The sequence below is a fragment of the Electrophorus electricus genome, chromosome 20 (genome assembly GCF_013358815.1).
Source record: "Electrophorus electricus isolate fEleEle1 chromosome 20, fEleEle1.pri, whole genome shotgun sequence".
NCBI lineage: Eukaryota > Metazoa > Chordata > Actinopteri > Gymnotiformes > Gymnotidae > Electrophorus > Electrophorus electricus.
The window spans coordinates 615409-632432 of record NC_049554.1 but is presented as its reverse complement, the minus strand read 5'-3'; the positions used below and the strand labels follow the sequence as shown (position 1 = coordinate 632432).

The following is a 17024-nucleotide window of genomic DNA, read 5'->3' as shown; positions in this document are numbered from 1 at the left end:
GTCTGTCTGTCTCCCTCCCCACCCCTGCTCTGTCTGTCTGTCTGTCTCCCTCCCCACCCCTCTGCTCTGTCTGTCTGTCTCCCTCCCTCCCCACCCCTCTGCTCTGTCTGTCTGTCTGTCTGTCTCCCTCCCCATCCCTCTGCTCTGTCTGTCTGTCTGTCTCTGCCTTTGTTCCCTCAGGGGCTGCAGGTGCTGAACCATTCCTGAACAGCAGGAGTTTAACTCTCACACTCATTAATACATACACACACAAACTGCTTTCTCACTCTCTTATATGTGAATACATAACTCATAAATGTTACCCCCCCACACACACACACACTCACTCTCTCTCTCGCGCTCTCGCTCTCTCTTACTCATTTACAAACCCTACCCCCAACAGACCAAATAGAACTCCCTCTGATCAAAGAAAAGCACACATCTCTTTCCTGTTAAACTGTTTTCGTTTTTATTAAAGATCCTCACGCACACTTCTCAGACAGAACCTGCAGACGGGGAGACCAGACTGTGGAAGAAAGGCAGAAACAGCGAGCTCAAACCCATTCAGGAGAACAAGGGACAAAGCTCTTCTACTGATCCTGAGAGAGAGAGAGAGAGAGAGAGAGAGAGAGGAAGAGAGAAGTATTTGTTTAGTTTTACTCAATACCATCACAGCATTGTTAACTTTGAATATATACTGTTGTTAACACCAGAGCTGAAATGTCACCAGTTTTAGTTAGACAGCTGCTGGAAGCCTCTGGACATGTGAGCCTCTTTTGATGTTTTCTATGTGTAACTGTGCAGCAGTGTTTACTGAGCACTTGTGTGTGCATGTGTGTAGGACAAGGATTACCTTTTCCATGTGTCCATGTAGAAGGTAGGGGGATCTGAAGTCATGTTGGCAGTTGGAGTAAGCCATGCCCACCCCAAAACCTGCTCCAAACGCTACTGGCCAGGAGCGTCCTATATGCAGACGCACAGACATCTTTATTTGATATTTTTAGTAACCTCCATCATTGCTGCCCTGTGCAGACTGATTTTCTTTCTACCCTGGCAACCCTGACTCTAATGGACCTGGTAAAGAGGAGAAGTTGAAACAGTGGTGATGGAGCAGGAGCACTTCACCTCTGGGATTGTATGCAAACACCTAACAGAACAAAACTGGGCTAAAAAAGAATGAAGAACCCCTCACAATGTGATTAATGTGCTAGTAACACTATATGGTCCTACAGATCCACAGACAAAAATCATTTTTACAGTTTAAATTTTTTTTAAAAAGGAGGGAAAGGAAAAATCAGAACTCACGTTTCAAGAACAGCAAGGAGACCACAGCACCAACACCAATGCCAGTTACTAGAGAGAGAGAGAGACTAAATATACATTTTAGCTTTTAAACTGAAAACACAACTGAGACTAAATGCTGTATTTTTAAACTTGTTACACGCAAATTCCTTTTTACACATACACGCACGCATGCACACACAAACATATACAAGTACAATCACTGGGCAAGAAAGTTTGCTGTAACAAGGTGAAGGGGTGACCTAAGTTGGCCTCTGACCTCAGAACTGGTAAACAGCACCTGCTGGCCAGATGCACAGAAAGAAGGGTGGGAGGGGTATGTAGGTAGCGAGAGACAACAGGGGAGAACGAAAGGTTGAATTTTTGTCTGTAACAGGAGAGAGAAAATCAGCCGTGCCAGGGTGGATGAGTGCTGTGCTGGATCTCACAAACCTTGCACAAACTCGTCCTCCCTCCCTCCCTCCCTCCCTCCCTCTCTCTCGCGCTCTTTTGCGAGCTCTCTCTCCGGCTGCCGCCAGTGCAGAAAACGAAACCCGCAAGTTTGCTCTGCTCTGCTCTACCCTTTCATGGGACAGGGAGATTGGCCCCACAGTCAGACGACACTGAACCCATTACACAACCGCCTGTCAACCAGCACCACAAAAACACCAAACAACATTCCACTGCTTAGCCGAGGGGGCTAAAGACCTGCCCTTTCCACTCTACCTCTCTCTCTTTTGCACTGTCTCTCTCTCTCTCTTTTTTTCTTGTCTATTCCCCTCTCCAAGCAAAACTCTGAGTTAGGAGCTTCAAGATTTTGATTTGGCTGAACCAGTTCACCTCTCTCTCTCAGCACAGAACAGTGGGAGCAGCCTGCCAAGTATGTGCTATGCTTAACAATACCATAATACCATTATCAACAGCCTGAGGACATTACTGCACTCTGACCTCCTTCTTCCTCCGTTTTCTCTCTCTCTCTCTCCCTCCATGCTGCCTCTTTTATTTAGGCTTTGTTTTTAACCCGCTCCAAAGCTGCAGTTCCTAAAAGGGAAGGAGAAAAAAAGAAAAATAAAACAAAACACTGAAACTGTGTTAGAGGCACTATGGCCTTCCCCCCAGAACCCACTATGACTCTGCCCCCATTCCCAGTAACAGCCTCTGGCAGCCTCCAACTCCTACTGGCTCTGGGAAAACTTGGCCCTGTCTGCATCGCCACTTTGAGGATAGGATGCTTTACGATCTGCCATAGTAGAGAAGAGAGGCGAATCAATTCTTCTGAGAACAGCTCATTAAAACCACATGTGTGTGTGTATCTGACAGCCTCTATCTGAGCCCAAACCTTCCCTTGGCAGTCCTGCAAACAAGGGAGGGAATACAGCACCCAGCAAAGGCCAGAACCAAACCCCACCACAGCATCTAACACATGCCAGCACCAACCTCCCCACAGCGCCAAGCACAGGCCAGCACCAAACGCTACTGCAGCACCAGCCATTGACCAATACCAAACCCCTCCACAGTACCCAACACAGGCCAACATGCAGCCCCTCCACCCCAACAAGCACAGGGAACCAAACCCCACGACAGTATCCAGCATAGACCAACAACTCACACCTTCACTCTAATCCAGCAAAAGCTATCACCAACCCCTCAACCCCCCCCCACAAGCACTGCCTGCGCAATCCAAATCCATATTGTCATGCATTTTATAACAGGCATTCTGATATCATCATAATGAACCCATGGAATCCGTGGAATGTGTTTTTCCCTGCTCCGGACTACCTTATTCAACTTCTTGCGTAATTATCAAAACTGCCAAGTCAGGCAAATTAAAGCCCAGAAACACTGAAAACATACTACACATGGAATCCCCAAAAGAGACACTGAGAACCAACCAGTGGAATATTGTGCATCTTATAAATTGCTTTGACTTTAAAACTGCTTTCATTTAGTTCCACATGAAACAGACTTTCCACGGTTTTTCTGCTGCTTTTCTGGTACACAAATCAACCATACCAAGCCAAATTAGCTTTGGCAGGAAAAAGTGTTTAGATTTGGAGGGCTTAATGCCAGTACCATTAAAGGTGGTCAGTATGAGGATATTGCCTTTGCTATCATAATAAATCATGACAAAATATGTACTACGCACTTTAGTTAGTGGGTATTATCAATACTTGGGCCTTTTGGCCAAATGCATGCTATTTAAAACATTAAATAGTAGTAGGTGCTGTCACATCATTTTAAATGTGCATAGTAACAAATCATGTACTATAATGTGTTTCATGACTTTTTTACTTGATTTTCTTTGTTAGATTATGTATTCCTATTCATTCCTAGTTTATTTCTGTAAACACAACTGACAAGATAATTGTACTTTCAGATAGTTTTAAATATAGCATTAATAGGCTCCTTGTGTGCTGTGGGCAATTTATTACACTGCGATACATATCCTGCATCCTGAAGATGTATTGAGGTATCGTGTTATGTTTTGTTATGGCTCCCACCTCTATACCTCTTCATTAGGAGAGGTTGCAACTTGCACAAATGAGTGGCAGTTAATAGGAATTAAATCCTGCAGAAAATGTGCAAGAATTAGGTACACAGATAAACAATGCTAGTCCTGTCAATACCCTATAGTGGGTCCATTTCTATAGTTTTACCACCTCAAACAGATGAACACTCCGTTAAGAGATACGATAAACTAAAAATTCTGTTATGACAAATTATAACCCACCCCCAGATTATTTCTTTACCATTTAAAATGTCAAAGAATAAAGATGTTACATGGCAGATATATTTCAGGGTTGTCTCGATAGCTTAATATTCATCACATCTAAAGATGCATAAAGTGTTATGTAATGTGGACATACTACATTTACCTCATGCTTTTATCCAAAGCAATTTACAATTATGATTGGGTACAATTTTGAGCAATTGAGGGTTAAGGGTCTTGCTCAGGGGCCCAACAATGGCAACTTGGTGGAGGTGCTTGAACCAGCAACCTTCCAATTACAAGTCAAGTACCTTGACCACTGAGACACCACTGTCAAACTACAGAATGAAAAGGTCTTATCGTGCTAGCTAAATGGACTGCCACTCAGCCAACCTGGAGAGCAGTAAGCCTTAACCCGAGTTAATATGGGACTGCCACTCGGACGACCTGAGGAGAGCAGTAAACCCTAACTCCGATTACATAGCATCTATGTGAGCTAGCTTAGTTAGCGTGTGAGATTTTGAAGGACACCGTGTCATTATTAAGTATGCCCTATCGCACTGCTCCAACGTCAGACAAGCTGTCCATAACGAAGAGGTACTTATAAAGGACCCCGTCCTGTAACCTTCATGAATTAAACGTCGTCTTATTAAACTGTCATGAGTTTATTGTATGGCTAGCTTGCTAAGGCTTACAGCTCATTATGACCTAGCCTGGCCCTCATTACTCAACATCAAAGTACAGGACTGAAGCATAAACTGAAGTTTACTCAAACACATACACACTCCACAATGGAAAACATATGAAACTTTATTGATAGGTGACACAGTAGGGATATAATTACCCAGTTTAACAGCGCTGTTGGCGAGGCAGCGATCCCACTTATGTCCAAGCTCGTCCGCCATGTTTGAGCTGCCTGGTCCTCGGCTTGAACCTAGTCAGTATCGCGAGACTCGCCCATTCTCGTGCCTGAAGGTATTCCCCGCCCCCTTATCACCTGAGCAGAGTAGCTCATCACCCATGTGAGTCTGCAGAAGTGAAAAGTTTACTGAACTTCAGCAAAATAAAGTATACAAGACCATGTATTCTGTCAAAGAAAAACAAACAAGTATGCAAGACCTGTATTATGGGACTGTACATAAAGCCTTATATGGTAACTATTTACTAACATTAAGACTCCTTTGTCTATTTATAGCTGAGCCGATATGACTGAATAAACACAAGACCTTCCTATTTTTTTTGTCCGATTGTTCAGGCCATCATTCAACGATGAGCAGTGACTTTAGCAGTATTTGTATTTGAAAATAGATTATTCATTAGGTTATTTCAACACAAGGGCCACTGAAGTAAAGTCTTACATGAGTCCTCCTAGAAGGAGAATTATTTGTTTGTCCATGGATTTTAAAGAAGACATATAAATAACATCTACACAGTATGTAGGCAAAAATAAAGAGTGACTATGCTTTCGTGCTTTCAAATTAAGTATTATCGGTCATATACGTGTTCATTTTCATCCTACAAAAGGTTTAACCCCCTGTGCCGTTTGTTGTTGCAAATCTCCACTTTTAAGTGAAAGATCTAAACGCCATTTCGTCATTAAAATAGATTCGGGTCATTTGAGCAGCGTAATTGTGGTGTTGAACAGTACTTCAGGATGACGGGCGTTCCCCCTCCTCCGCTGACGTCACCATGCCTGACACGCCCATCCCTTTCCATATTTGGCCATGCCTTACTTAGCCCGCTCTGATTGGGCGTTCGAGCGCAGGTTTTGAATGACCCGGACATACAACGGCCGCTTGTTTTCTCCGGCCCTGTTACTGCAGCCCCGATTGAGGAAGTGAGTTCGTTGACAGGGTTGGGCTCCGCCACAGAGGCGAACAGAAACAGCGTCAACTCCGCACGGACACATACGGTTACTGCACAGCAGCGCGGACCGAGCAAGTACGCTCAAACCATCCGTTAAAGGCGTCGGCGAACGTGTATTCCGTCCCCGAGACCGCAGCCATGGTAAGGCCTGTGGTAGATGCGGCACTGCTAGGCTAAGCTAGGCTAAGCTAACCGTATCCTGGGGGGTGCTGGGTCTACGAGCACTGCCTTTTATAGGAAGTGTTCAGCGCCGCGTCTCCGATGCCACCTAAATACAGCCTCGAAGCTATTTACGTATATTCCGAAATAAAACAGACCTTATTCTAAGTCTCCCTACTCGGCGGCGTCGGGTGTGCTTGTAGCTCGCTAATTGGCGAGCTAAGTGTCTTTTACATGGACTAAGCCGAGGAGGGCAGCGCAGGATGTTTTGGGTTAGCAAGGCTTAGCTAACTAATTACGCTGCTATTTTGGGTTTCGGTATGTCGAAGAGTGGGTTACACTCGCGTCTTGCTGCAGCTGTTTGTGGCTCGTTGCCAAACTCCACTATTCTCCTTGCAGTTCAAAACTCTGAGCAAGTCTCCAAGCACACTATTGACGAACAATATTAACGTCCATGTAAGCGCTGGAGTGACACGCCAATATGACCAGTCTGTAAGAATGCGTTCATGCAGTCCGGTTTGTTGTATTTAAATACCTTCGTATACAGTTAGCCATGTAAACTGAGTTTATTGTGTGGGGCTTCGGCTTTGCTGACAGCAATGCAAAGCCCGCGTTTAATAAAAGCTGCTAATCAGTGCATGGCATGTGAGTTTGAGTTCCAGTCTTTGATTTGACAGCCGCGTCTGAAAGCTGCTGTCAGACTCTGACGTCACTAGTGTCGCCCAGGACCGATATACCCATTAGTTGGTTAGCTACATCGTTTAAAAAATGTTTAGCCAACATTTGTACTGTTTACCAGCATCTGTTTAACAACGAGTGGTTAAAAATACACTGTTGTTCATTCACTTGCCACATCCTGAAGGTATCAAATATTTGGATATGAAGCACTGGAGTTGTTCCTACAGCAAGGGGTCTGAACATCTGTTCTTATTTACGACGTTGTGACTATCCGCTATCCGTTGTCACTATTGGCCAACTTTCAACAGTTTACTCAAAGCCTGTGGATATATTTTAAAGTTTAAAAATGCTTTGCTCTTGTTAGCAGTTAAGAAACAGATGGTATGGCTCAGAGATCAACTACTACTTTCTCACCCCTGAACCTTCTGCTGTGTAAGGGTGTCTGTGCACTAATGCATACTGCCCATTCTTTAAACACAGTGTCAGGGTATGTAGGTGTTGTGCTGACAGATTGGACCGTGAGCCCACTCAGTGCGGTCCTCCACACTGTGGTGTTACTGAACATGAGCTTACATGGCCCTAGGCACCCCAGTCTTGTCCTGTCTTGGTCACTCCAAGTGTTTGCCTTCAGTGTGATTTGTCCACATAAATATAGTTGATTTATGAGCCTTTTATTGGCCAGTGTTTTGTTTTTTTTTTCCTCTGTATTTTTTTAAAGGCCTGTGTGAAACATTCAAATGGCGGTGTTTGACAGCTAAAATCCCACAAGCCTTATCAAACCTCCTAAATTGCAATGAGCAATACTCCAGTAATGTATTTGCTGTGAAAGGAGATGCATGTCTTTGTTTGTCACTTCCTCAAATCTGTGCATTTTTTTTATTTGAGTGAATAAGATGCATAGTGTAACCACTAGTGTACATATTGCCTAGTAAAACGCAGCCGTAGCTGTTTTCTGAAGCTCAGATGGGGGGCTGGGGAATTTGCCTCTGAAGAAAGATTGCACACAAGCTCTGCTGTCTGCCTAAAGTTTTCATAGAAGCTTTCCTGTAGCAACTCTCATGCGTTCTCCCTTTTCTGTACTGTACACACACATGCACGTGTACATATATATGCACTTTTTCATTACTGAGGTCAGGTGTGTATGCTTCTTGTTTATGCTCTCCTGTGCAGCTGTAACGTCTGGTGCCGTGGCCTCGTGCACCTGGAGGTGTAGTCCTGTGGCACTTGGCTTTGTGTGCAATATAAGGCAACCTCACCCTTCCTTACTTCATCTAACACTCTAAAACTAAGTGGTGGTTTTGGAATTGAATTTGGGATGGACTAAAATGAGCAGCTGCTTTCTCCACTGCATACGTGATAGCTGTATTAGCTTCATTAGCTGTATTCTTGTCACAGAGGCTGCATGTGTGTTCTATACTATAGAACTCTGTGGCAAGAATACAGCTAATGAATAAAAATTAAGGTTTGCTTTTTATAAGAGGCACATGCGTAAAATGTATGATTCTTAAAAAGTGAACAGCAAAAAAAAACATTACTTAGATACTGACTAAATTTGGCATTGTGCAAAATGGAACATTTCCATATGATGGTGTGGAAATCTGACACCCGTTGTGAGCTCCACAGTCTTCAATTTGATTGCTGTGTAAGTGGGGCAGTTTCAGCTGTAGCTTCTGGTCCGTTAGCGCGGGAGATCTGGACCGCAGTGCCTCAGCCCGCTGCCTCCTTAAAGCAGCTGTGTTCTCACGCTCGGGGTCTCAGCCCTAGAGCTTCCCTCGAGACACCAGCCTCGGCGTCATGTAACGAAGTGACGTCTCATGTAACGAAGTGACTGGTCCTTGTGGCCGAGGTCCACACGAGGCCTCCAAGATGTGGAGAGGATAGACACTAAAAGAAAGGGGGGTGTGAAAACCCTCCTCCATAAACCTTAATGAGTCTGGAGTTACTCATGGGGACATCAAAGAAAACGTGTCAAGTGCCATGTTTTAGAAGAGCGGATATTTCCAGACAGAAGGCTCAGTGTATCAGAGATGTCCAGTCACTGAACCTGATGCCAGACCTTTTGGGGGGGGGCGCACTGCTGCTGTACAGCTGTAGGTGTCATAACGTAACAGGATTAGTGTGTCTCAGGCAAGAGGAAGCATTACAAACACATTCCCATTAAACTTTATTAGCTGATGAGTTGGTGCAAGGAAGCCATTAACCTGTGCAGTGCATGGCAACTATAGGAACAACACGGCCAAACACTGACTTTACACTGCCACAGATTGGTGGGCTCCAGGTGAGCCATTGCCATGGTACATAATGCAAAGAGATCTGACTCGGGCAAAGAGGAGTCAAGGACTGAAACATTCTGTAATCCCGGGTGTGGAATATGCCACTGCAGTGTTGCTAAGTAACGCATTCATGTTTTGTTTGTTTTGTTTAATTCAGCTAAAGATATTGTTACCGGAACAGATTGTTGTAATTTCAAGAAATATTTTTGTGAAGAAGCAGAAAAACAGAAATGAAGATGATATCCACAATACTTCTGTCTGTGTCTCCCAATAGAATGATCAGCAGTTAGACTGTGCTCTGGATCTGATGAGACGTCTGCCTCCGCAGCAGATCGAGAAGAATCTCAGCGACCTCATCGACCTGGTTTGTGTTTGTTTGTGTTTGTGTGTGTGTGTGTGTGTGTGAGACAGAGATCCCACTAGCACCACCCTGCAGGTTTGTCAGGGAATACTCTTATTCTTCGCCTGTTTCATTCAATTTAATGTTAGTCTTTGCTTCTCCAGTTTGTTCCTATGTTTAGTGTTAGTAACCTTCTCCCACTTTGGAACTGAGTGAGTACCTGCTCTTTCTTGTTTCATGGTGATTAGAAGTCATTAAGTATGCTGAAGGCTTTCTGCTTACACGCATATGCACGCACACACATCCTATCTGAGAACCACACAAGGCAATTTATAATGGGGAATTACTGGGTAGTGAGTGTAGTGCAGCATTGGGCTTCAACTATCTCTGGAGAAACCAGAATCCATAGAGTAGAGTAGAGCCCAACCAATCACTCTGCAACATTATTACATGTATGCATGCACAGCAATACCTGCAGCTCCCTTTATTATATCACAGTAAATTCATGCCAGATGCATATTCTTTCTCTTTCTATGTTCTTTCTCATGTATTATTTTCTTCCCTGCTTTTGTTTATTTATGTCCATTTTCTCTTTCAATCCCTCTCTCCTTCTTTTTCTCATTCTTTGTCCCTCTCGTGTGCTCTCTCGCTCTCTCTCTCTCTCTCTCTCTGTCTCCCTAACCCTCTTCCTCAAGGCTGATGTGCTAATTAGCTCTTATCCCAGGTCATATTCAGGACTTTCTCACCCAGGTCTGTTTGTTCTACTGACAGTCACCTGCTTAAATGTTTCCCTTGGCCTTAAAGAACAGTTCATTCATTCGTATTGTGTTGTTGGCAGACTAAAGTCATGTTTTGAGACAGTTCAGGACCACGGCTAGTCATTATTAGGTCATACATCTCTATAGGTGATTCAAAAATAAACTGCAGGTTTCTGTGAGTAGGCATAAGGTTAAGTACTACAGCTGTGTTTAGGGAAATGTTAAAACATTTTTTTTCCCATTTTGCATTGCACAAATTGCAGCGTCTTTTTGTTTTTGTGTGTTTTGCGTGTGTGTGCAGGTGCCCAGCCTGTGTGAGGACTTGCTGTCCTCTGTGGATCAGCCTCTGAAGATCGCCAGGGACAGAATAGTTGGGAAAGACTACCTGCTCTGTGACTACAACCGGGATGGTGACTCCTACAGGTCAGCACCAGAACTGCATGAGTCCAGATCCCATGGGCCTTTCCCAGATCAACCCCACAGGCCTGCCTCCAATCAGAACCAAAATAAACATCCCTGTCCCAGATTGTTCAAGTTTCGTTTTGTCCGACCGAGGTCGGTGATTTGATTCATATGACTTGCTGTAAGAAGTGCAAGAAGTTTCATGCAGATGTTTTAGTTGGTTATATATAACCGTCCTTGTAATATACCTACCGTCACAAGCTCAAATTCTAAGGACACTTTGACATATTGAAACTTTAAATGTATTTAACTCTTATAAACAAACCCAACTAAACAAACAGCTTCTTCTCCTGCATCTGAAGTTTCACCCGTGTAGAGACGGATGACTTGCACACACGTGACTCCTCTGCATGTTCTGCCATGTGTGACAATCCATAATAACTCTCTGCTCTCTGTACACATGCTCAGGACCCACACAGACACCTCAGAGAAACATCTGTGTCTGTGTGTCTACTCATGGGCTAGGGTTAAAGTGTTGAGACTTCGGTTAGGATGAGTGTGAAGATGTTTACCTTTGTGTGGTTTTTGTGCAGATCTCCGTGGAGTAATAAATATGACCCTCCCATCGATGATGGCGCCATGCCCTCGGCCCGCCTGCGTAAACTGGAGGTGGAGGCCAACAACGCCTTCGATCAGTACAGGGACCTGTGAGTACCCTTTACCAGCTGCTACTGGGGTAGATAGCCCTGGGGTACCAGGGGTGCAGCCTGTCGGCCAGTCAGTCAATTAGCCATTCTGTCAGTTAACTATTCAGCCAAACTAATCTCTTTGTGAGGACCAGTTCAATGGAGAGAATCGAATCATTCAGGCTGTAAAACTCTTTTGTGTAATATATATTGATGCAATTATTTATGTTTACAGCTCAATCCTAATTAAACCCCTAAAGACAATGGAATAGTTGCCAAGATGAGGCTGGTTTCTCCCTGGGTATAGAGAGACCAAGGACAACTCCACTATGTGTGTCTGTGTGCTTGTGCACGTGTCTGTGAATGTGTGTGCTTGCTGCCAACTAATAAGCTGGTGTGTGTCTTAGGTATTTTGAGGGCGGCGTTTCGTCTGTGTACCTGTGGGATCTGGATCATGGCTTTGCCGGAGTCATCCTTATTAAGAAGGCTGGAGATGGCTCCAAAAAAATTAAGGGATGCTGGGACTCTATTCATGTGGTGGAAGTGCAGGTGGGAATGCTAACACAAAGATGTTTGGCCTGCTGGGTAATGAAGTATGGAGTTTAATGTGTTTTTTAACACACCCCTGTTTTTTTCTCTCTCTCTCTTTCTCTCAGGAGAAGTCCAGTGGCCGTACAGCTCATTATAAACTCACCTCTACTGTGATGCTTTGGCTTCAAACGACCAAAACAGGCTCTGGCACTATGAACCTGGGTGGCAGCCTCACCAGACAGGTAACCATAGCAACCAGGTTATGCAGATATACAGGTAATCATAACATCCTGCTAACACAAAGACGCAAGTATCCATAATCCGAGTTGCAGGTAACCATAACAGCCAAGCATAACACAGGCAAAAGTAACTAACAACCAGGCACGTATAGAGAGAGTTATAGGTAACCAATGTAGAGAGACGGACAGGACATGGCAGTAGCTAAATGTAAAGTCTAGAGATGCCACCTACAGGAGCAAAGGAGGCTTATTAAATAACTTCCCCCCCCCCCAACCAAACTATTTGTGTCTGTGCCTGAGTTCAGTCTGTGGTGGCTGTGTGGCTGTGGAGTGTTCCTCTCCATCTGTCTCCTGCGGCGACACTGCAGCAATGCTTTGAGAGACCACGCTTAAAGGACTTATCGTGACCATAAAAGTCCACATACAAGAACATGTCCCAAGACAGCCACCTTGCGTGCTTTTTAACAAACTAATTTAAAAAAAAAACATAATTCTAAATTCTAAAAAAGTCTACATTTGGACTTTTGCTGCTTGTTCACTCTAGCAGTTCTCAGATGGGACAGACTGAAGCAGCTCAGATTCTTTTGCTCTCTCCCTCCCTCCCTCTCATGTTCATATATGATCCCTCACTCCTCAGATGGAGAAAGATGAGACGGTCAGCGAGTCCTCCCCACACATTGCCAACATTGGCCGCCTTGTGGAGGTGAAACACTTCCTTTACTCTGCTCTTCTGTTGCATGCTGTTTCATGAAGTTAATGCAGTGTTAAGTAGCAGTGCTTGGAGTGTGATTGTGTGCTGTGATGTTAGGACATGGAGAACAAGATCCGCTCCACCCTGAATGAAATCTACTTTGGCAAAACCAAGGACATCGTCAATGGCCTGAGGTATGAGTGATTGTGTGTGTGTGTGTGTGTATGTGTATTTATCTTTGGGTGGGTGTGTGTGTGTCTTGTGACACATCCCCTGGCCCCAGCTGTCTGGTCTGTTTTATGTATTCAGGCTGAGTCCTACAAGTAACTCCTCTGATCTCATTTCATACCCTTGATTTTTCCTCTCTTCTCCTCCCCTTCTCTCGCTCCTCCTCTCCTCTCTATTTACATCCAATCTTCTATCACATTCTCTATCTGTCTCATTTTGCTATCACCCCCATTTCCGCCTCTTCCCAGATCTATCGAGTCTCTCCCTGATAATCAGAAGTACAGGCAACTGCAGAAAGAGCTCTCTCAGGTTCTCACGCAGCGTCAGATCTTCATAGAGTAGGGCTGGAGGTACAGGCTCCGTGTGTCTGTGTGCTAATGAGTTTGCTGCATTGGAGGTTGGTGCATGTGTGGTTTCTGAAGCTGCAGTCAGGGACAACAAGCTGTGTTTAGGGACCTCTTTCACACCCATTCAATGCATGTGATCGTTGTACTAATTTGCTAAAACGTTGTAAATAACTTGAATATCTGAAAGGAGAATGTTGGACTAAACAGAAACGGTGTTCACTACTGCAAGTCCATTACTCTGTACTGAGGACTAATCTCAGTCTTAAACTTGTGTATGTGGTGATCCAACTCTCGTGCTTTAGTGTGAGTTCTCAAGATTGTTCTTTTTTTCTTTTTCTTTCTCTTTTACAAGAGAAGCAGCAGACACCGTTTCCCAGACGTTCATTGGAAGGCAAGGCTTTTGTTTAAAAGAACTAAATGTGTTTCAGTTTAAGAGCGCCAGGGCACAGCTCTCTGGGAGGCTGTTTGCGTCAGAGCTGTGTGTGGGGGTGGGGGTGGGTGTGGGCGTTTGGGGGGGCGGGGGGGGACTCCAGACTGCCCAGCTGGAGGACTCACTTCTCCAGACCAGGGCAGCAAGACCATACCCACAAGATCTCCCTCTTGTGGGACTTGGGGGGAATTGCGGTGTGCTAGGAAAGTAGTTGAAACCTTTTTGTCCAGCAGGTTGTACATGGAAGGAGTGTGCGCCATTTGTAACTGCATGGAGTTCACATGGAGATTACTCATGCTGGAGGATGATAACCATTAATAAATGATATATTTATCACAGTTTTGTCATTTGCAGTACTGATACATTAGTATCTGTAGTAATGCTAATAATTTATATATAGTTATTTACATAGCTACAGTGTGCAAATGAGACCTCTAACAATCCTACAAGAATCTCAAATTTGAGATGAGTATTTTGTTTGATCAAGGCGTTTATTTACAAATGTAAATCAATTTGGTCCAACTAATGCAGGCCAATATTTAACCATGTCACACTAAAGTAGTACAGGCCAGTTTTGTGGTATCAAGGGTTCATCAGTGGTCTTTAACATGCAGCAGGACAGGGCATAACGTACTACAATACAAATGTAACAATATAGTGTTTTGTCCATATTATGCAGCTTGTGTGTATGTGTTTGTCTGGGTCAGTTTGTGTTAGCGCATACAGGAAGGTATGACCAAGCATGTGTCTGAGGTGGGTGTGTGTATAACTAGACTTTCTTTGGTTGGCAAGAGAAAGCCAGTGGCGTACCAGCTCCTTACCTCCGACAGACCCCACACTCTCTCCTCTGCATTTCTGCACCCTCCTGGAGGGCTTTCTTCCAGCCCTCATTCTCTCTCTCATCCCTTGTTCTCTTTGTCATCTGCAGGAGTGTTCAGACCCTGGCGGATAAGTCAAAGCAGGAGGCCCTAAGGACTGACCTGATCGGCGCTCTCAACAAACGCAAACAGCAAAGCTAGAGACGCACTCCTCCTCTTCCCTCTCTATTCCTACCCCACATTGTGTTTATTTTGTCCTTCCCGTTTACTGTCTTGTTTGAGCTGCACTCTGTCTGTTGAAATCAAACAACAAAAAGGAGAAAATGCTTAGTGTGTTTTTGGGGGGGGGGCTGGGGTTTTATTGTTTGGGGGTTTTTTTTTGTTTGTTTTTGCAAGTTTCAAGGCATCTCACAGCATCTCTTAGAACATTCATCCCTCTCCCCTCTCTGCTCGGGCTTCTTCCATAGTCATATGACGGTTCGCATACCAGCTGCAGTGTGAGAGTGGCGTCTCCCAGACATGCATCTCGTACGGCTGGTCTGTCTGAAAGACGCTTTACGCGAAGTACACAAAGATGTGTGGAGCCATAGTGGACACACACTGATCCTCTCCGGTGTATGAGAACCTGGGTCGGTGTTCCAGATCTGCACACACTCGACCTCACTGCTCTGTGTGAGCTTTGGTTCCTGTCCCGGCTACAGTTTGGGACGATAGTTTGTGTTGTGTGTATGGTAACCAGCCCCTTTTGCGCCGTGTGTGTGTGTGTGTGTGTGTGTGTGTGTGTGTGTGTGTGTGTGTGTGTGTGTGTGTGTGTGTGTGTGTGTGTGTGCGCGCGCGCGTGCGTCCCAAACGAAGCTGTTGCTGTAATCTGCTGGAACACAGTAAAGAAAGCTTGAGAATTCAGCATTAGATAACTACTGTCATCCTTACTGTTAATCATATTAATTGTGGGTAAGCAGTGATGAGACCCTTACTGTTCTGCCTGGTGAAGGGTATAAAAGGATGCTGTTAAACAAGGCTGCCAACATCCCTATGATGTACGTGCTGTGTGCACACAGAAGTCCTCTCTTCCTCCACTTCAGTCCCCCCGTCCCCCTTTCTACACCTGCCTAAAGCTTTGTATTCTGTTGCTGTTTTTGTTTGGGGGGTGGAATATTTTGTCTTTTTTGTTTTGTTTTTGTAAAGCTTACAATTCATGTATTAGAGCCTCCAGCAACAATAAAAAAAAAAAATAGTAAAATGCTAGAATGGTAGAAATGTAAATTGTATGTCTCTGACTGGCTGCTGTCCTGAAGCAGTCCTGGGATGCCTGGTGAAGAGTGTAAGCTTTAAGGGTGTATGAAATGGTGTCTCTCAGCTCTTCTCCAACACTGCAGCAGTTCAAAGGAATTAAACTAATAAAAACAAGAATTTTGAGTTTTCTTAGAAAACTTGAGTGTGTTACTTTATCTGCTGACTTATCCTTTTAGAGTTCTCAGTACCATCACATAGGATGTAAAACATGTCATGCATTCAGAAATTAATCCATCTGGCGCCTAAAGTGAATTGTCCACTGCCGTATTTCCTGCCTCAAACAGACTGGATTGGTGCGTCTCTTGCATTCTGTAGGTTTTCTGTTAACTGGATTTGGAGTGCAATAGGACTTGAAACCTTCACACACACGGATAGAGTAGATTGTTTTCTTTGTTTTTGGAACTAAGAATAAAGTATAACCTGGACGTCACTAAATTTGCCCAAGGACAAAAACAACTGTGCAGGGTATAGATCTGAAAAAAAAACATCTTTATGTGGTGGGGTGCAGGCTCTGGAATAAACCTTTCAGTTCAATCGTTTACATGATCGCAAAATCATTGCTTTTAAAATTGACAGCATTAATTTTGTGAAATATTCTCGTGAATAAAGCACTATTTTGAGAACAGATTGAAGTTTTGTGAGCTAAATTTGCATATTAGTAGCCTTTACAAACTAGTATATACCGTATAGATTATCACTAGTTTAAAACTGGGATGTGTCCTCTGCCAAGAGCCGTTGAGGGCGCACGCGTAGGTCTGCGGCTGATGTGCACCTGCCGCTCCGTCTCGGTAGTCGCGAACTCGAACAGCAGGGGGCAGCAGCGCGCCATTCAACTTAAGCCATGCAGCTGCGTCGCTAAACGAACTATTTGCAGAATTGTTTAATGAGCTACCGAATTACCGTTTTCACTTTCTTTTTGTTCTTAGATGGTAATGAGGGTTCCGACTTCTGCTTTCTGGCATTGATAATGAGATAGGATGGGGCAAGTAACTGTTTTTGTATCAGATATGCACATTCTTCACATTTACATGGTCTCGTAGTTGAGGTCTTAAACAGGTATTTACCTCATTTGCATATCTCATTTTTCTTTATAATCTTATTCTGATGCAGGAATAGTAACCGGTTTATTTTTCACCACCATTGTTTGCAGTGAGATATGTGGCATGAGTTCATGCATCACCTTGAGTTAGGCGAGCCCCTTAAAGCAGTTTTCCTAAAATGTAACCCAATTCTCAGTATGATACCCCACACACACACACACACACACACACGTCCAGCAAAGTTGTAAGTAACGTCACCTCCCCAACACGCCGCC

General features: G+C 44.2%; 2 protein-coding genes across 4 annotated transcripts; one reads left to right on the top strand and one right to left on the bottom strand.

The window, feature by feature from the left end:
* Window positions 1–424: 424 nt before the first annotated feature.
* On the bottom strand, window positions 425–4921 carry LOC113582808 (MICOS complex subunit MIC10-like). The gene is made up of 4 exons (XM_035520289.1): window positions 4815–4921; window positions 1285–1332; window positions 833–942; window positions 425–578 (listed from the first exon to the last, which is right to left on the bottom strand). The coding sequence occupies exons 1-4, from the start codon at window positions 4873–4875 to the stop codon at window positions 570–572; spliced, it is 228 nt and encodes a 75-aa protein (XP_035376182.1). The 5' UTR covers window positions 4876–4921; the 3' UTR covers window positions 425–569.
* An 839-nt stretch (window positions 4922–5760) lies between these two features.
* On the top strand, window positions 5761–16334 carry capzb (capping actin protein of muscle Z-line subunit beta). Of its 3 annotated transcripts, none has more exons than XM_027018794.2 (10): window positions 5761–5977; window positions 9221–9310; window positions 10346–10467; window positions 11040–11153; window positions 11540–11681; window positions 11789–11905; window positions 12540–12605; window positions 12711–12787; window positions 13070–13171; window positions 13521–13545. In XM_027018794.2, the coding sequence occupies exons 1-9, from the start codon at window positions 5975–5977 to the stop codon at window positions 13161–13163; spliced, it is 825 nt and encodes a 274-aa protein (XP_026874595.1). In that variant the 5' UTR covers window positions 5761–5974; the 3' UTR covers window positions 13164–13171; window positions 13521–13545. The 3 variants fall into 3 exon arrangements, with proteins under 3 accessions (XP_026874595.1, XP_026874596.1, XP_026874594.1); XM_027018793.2 differs by lacking the exon at window positions 13521–13545 and adding an exon at window positions 14527–14618 and having other exon boundaries at window positions 5762–5977; XM_027018795.2 differs by lacking the exons at window positions 13070–13171; window positions 13521–13545 and adding an exon at window positions 14527–16334.
* Window positions 16335–17024: the final 690 nt, after the last annotated feature.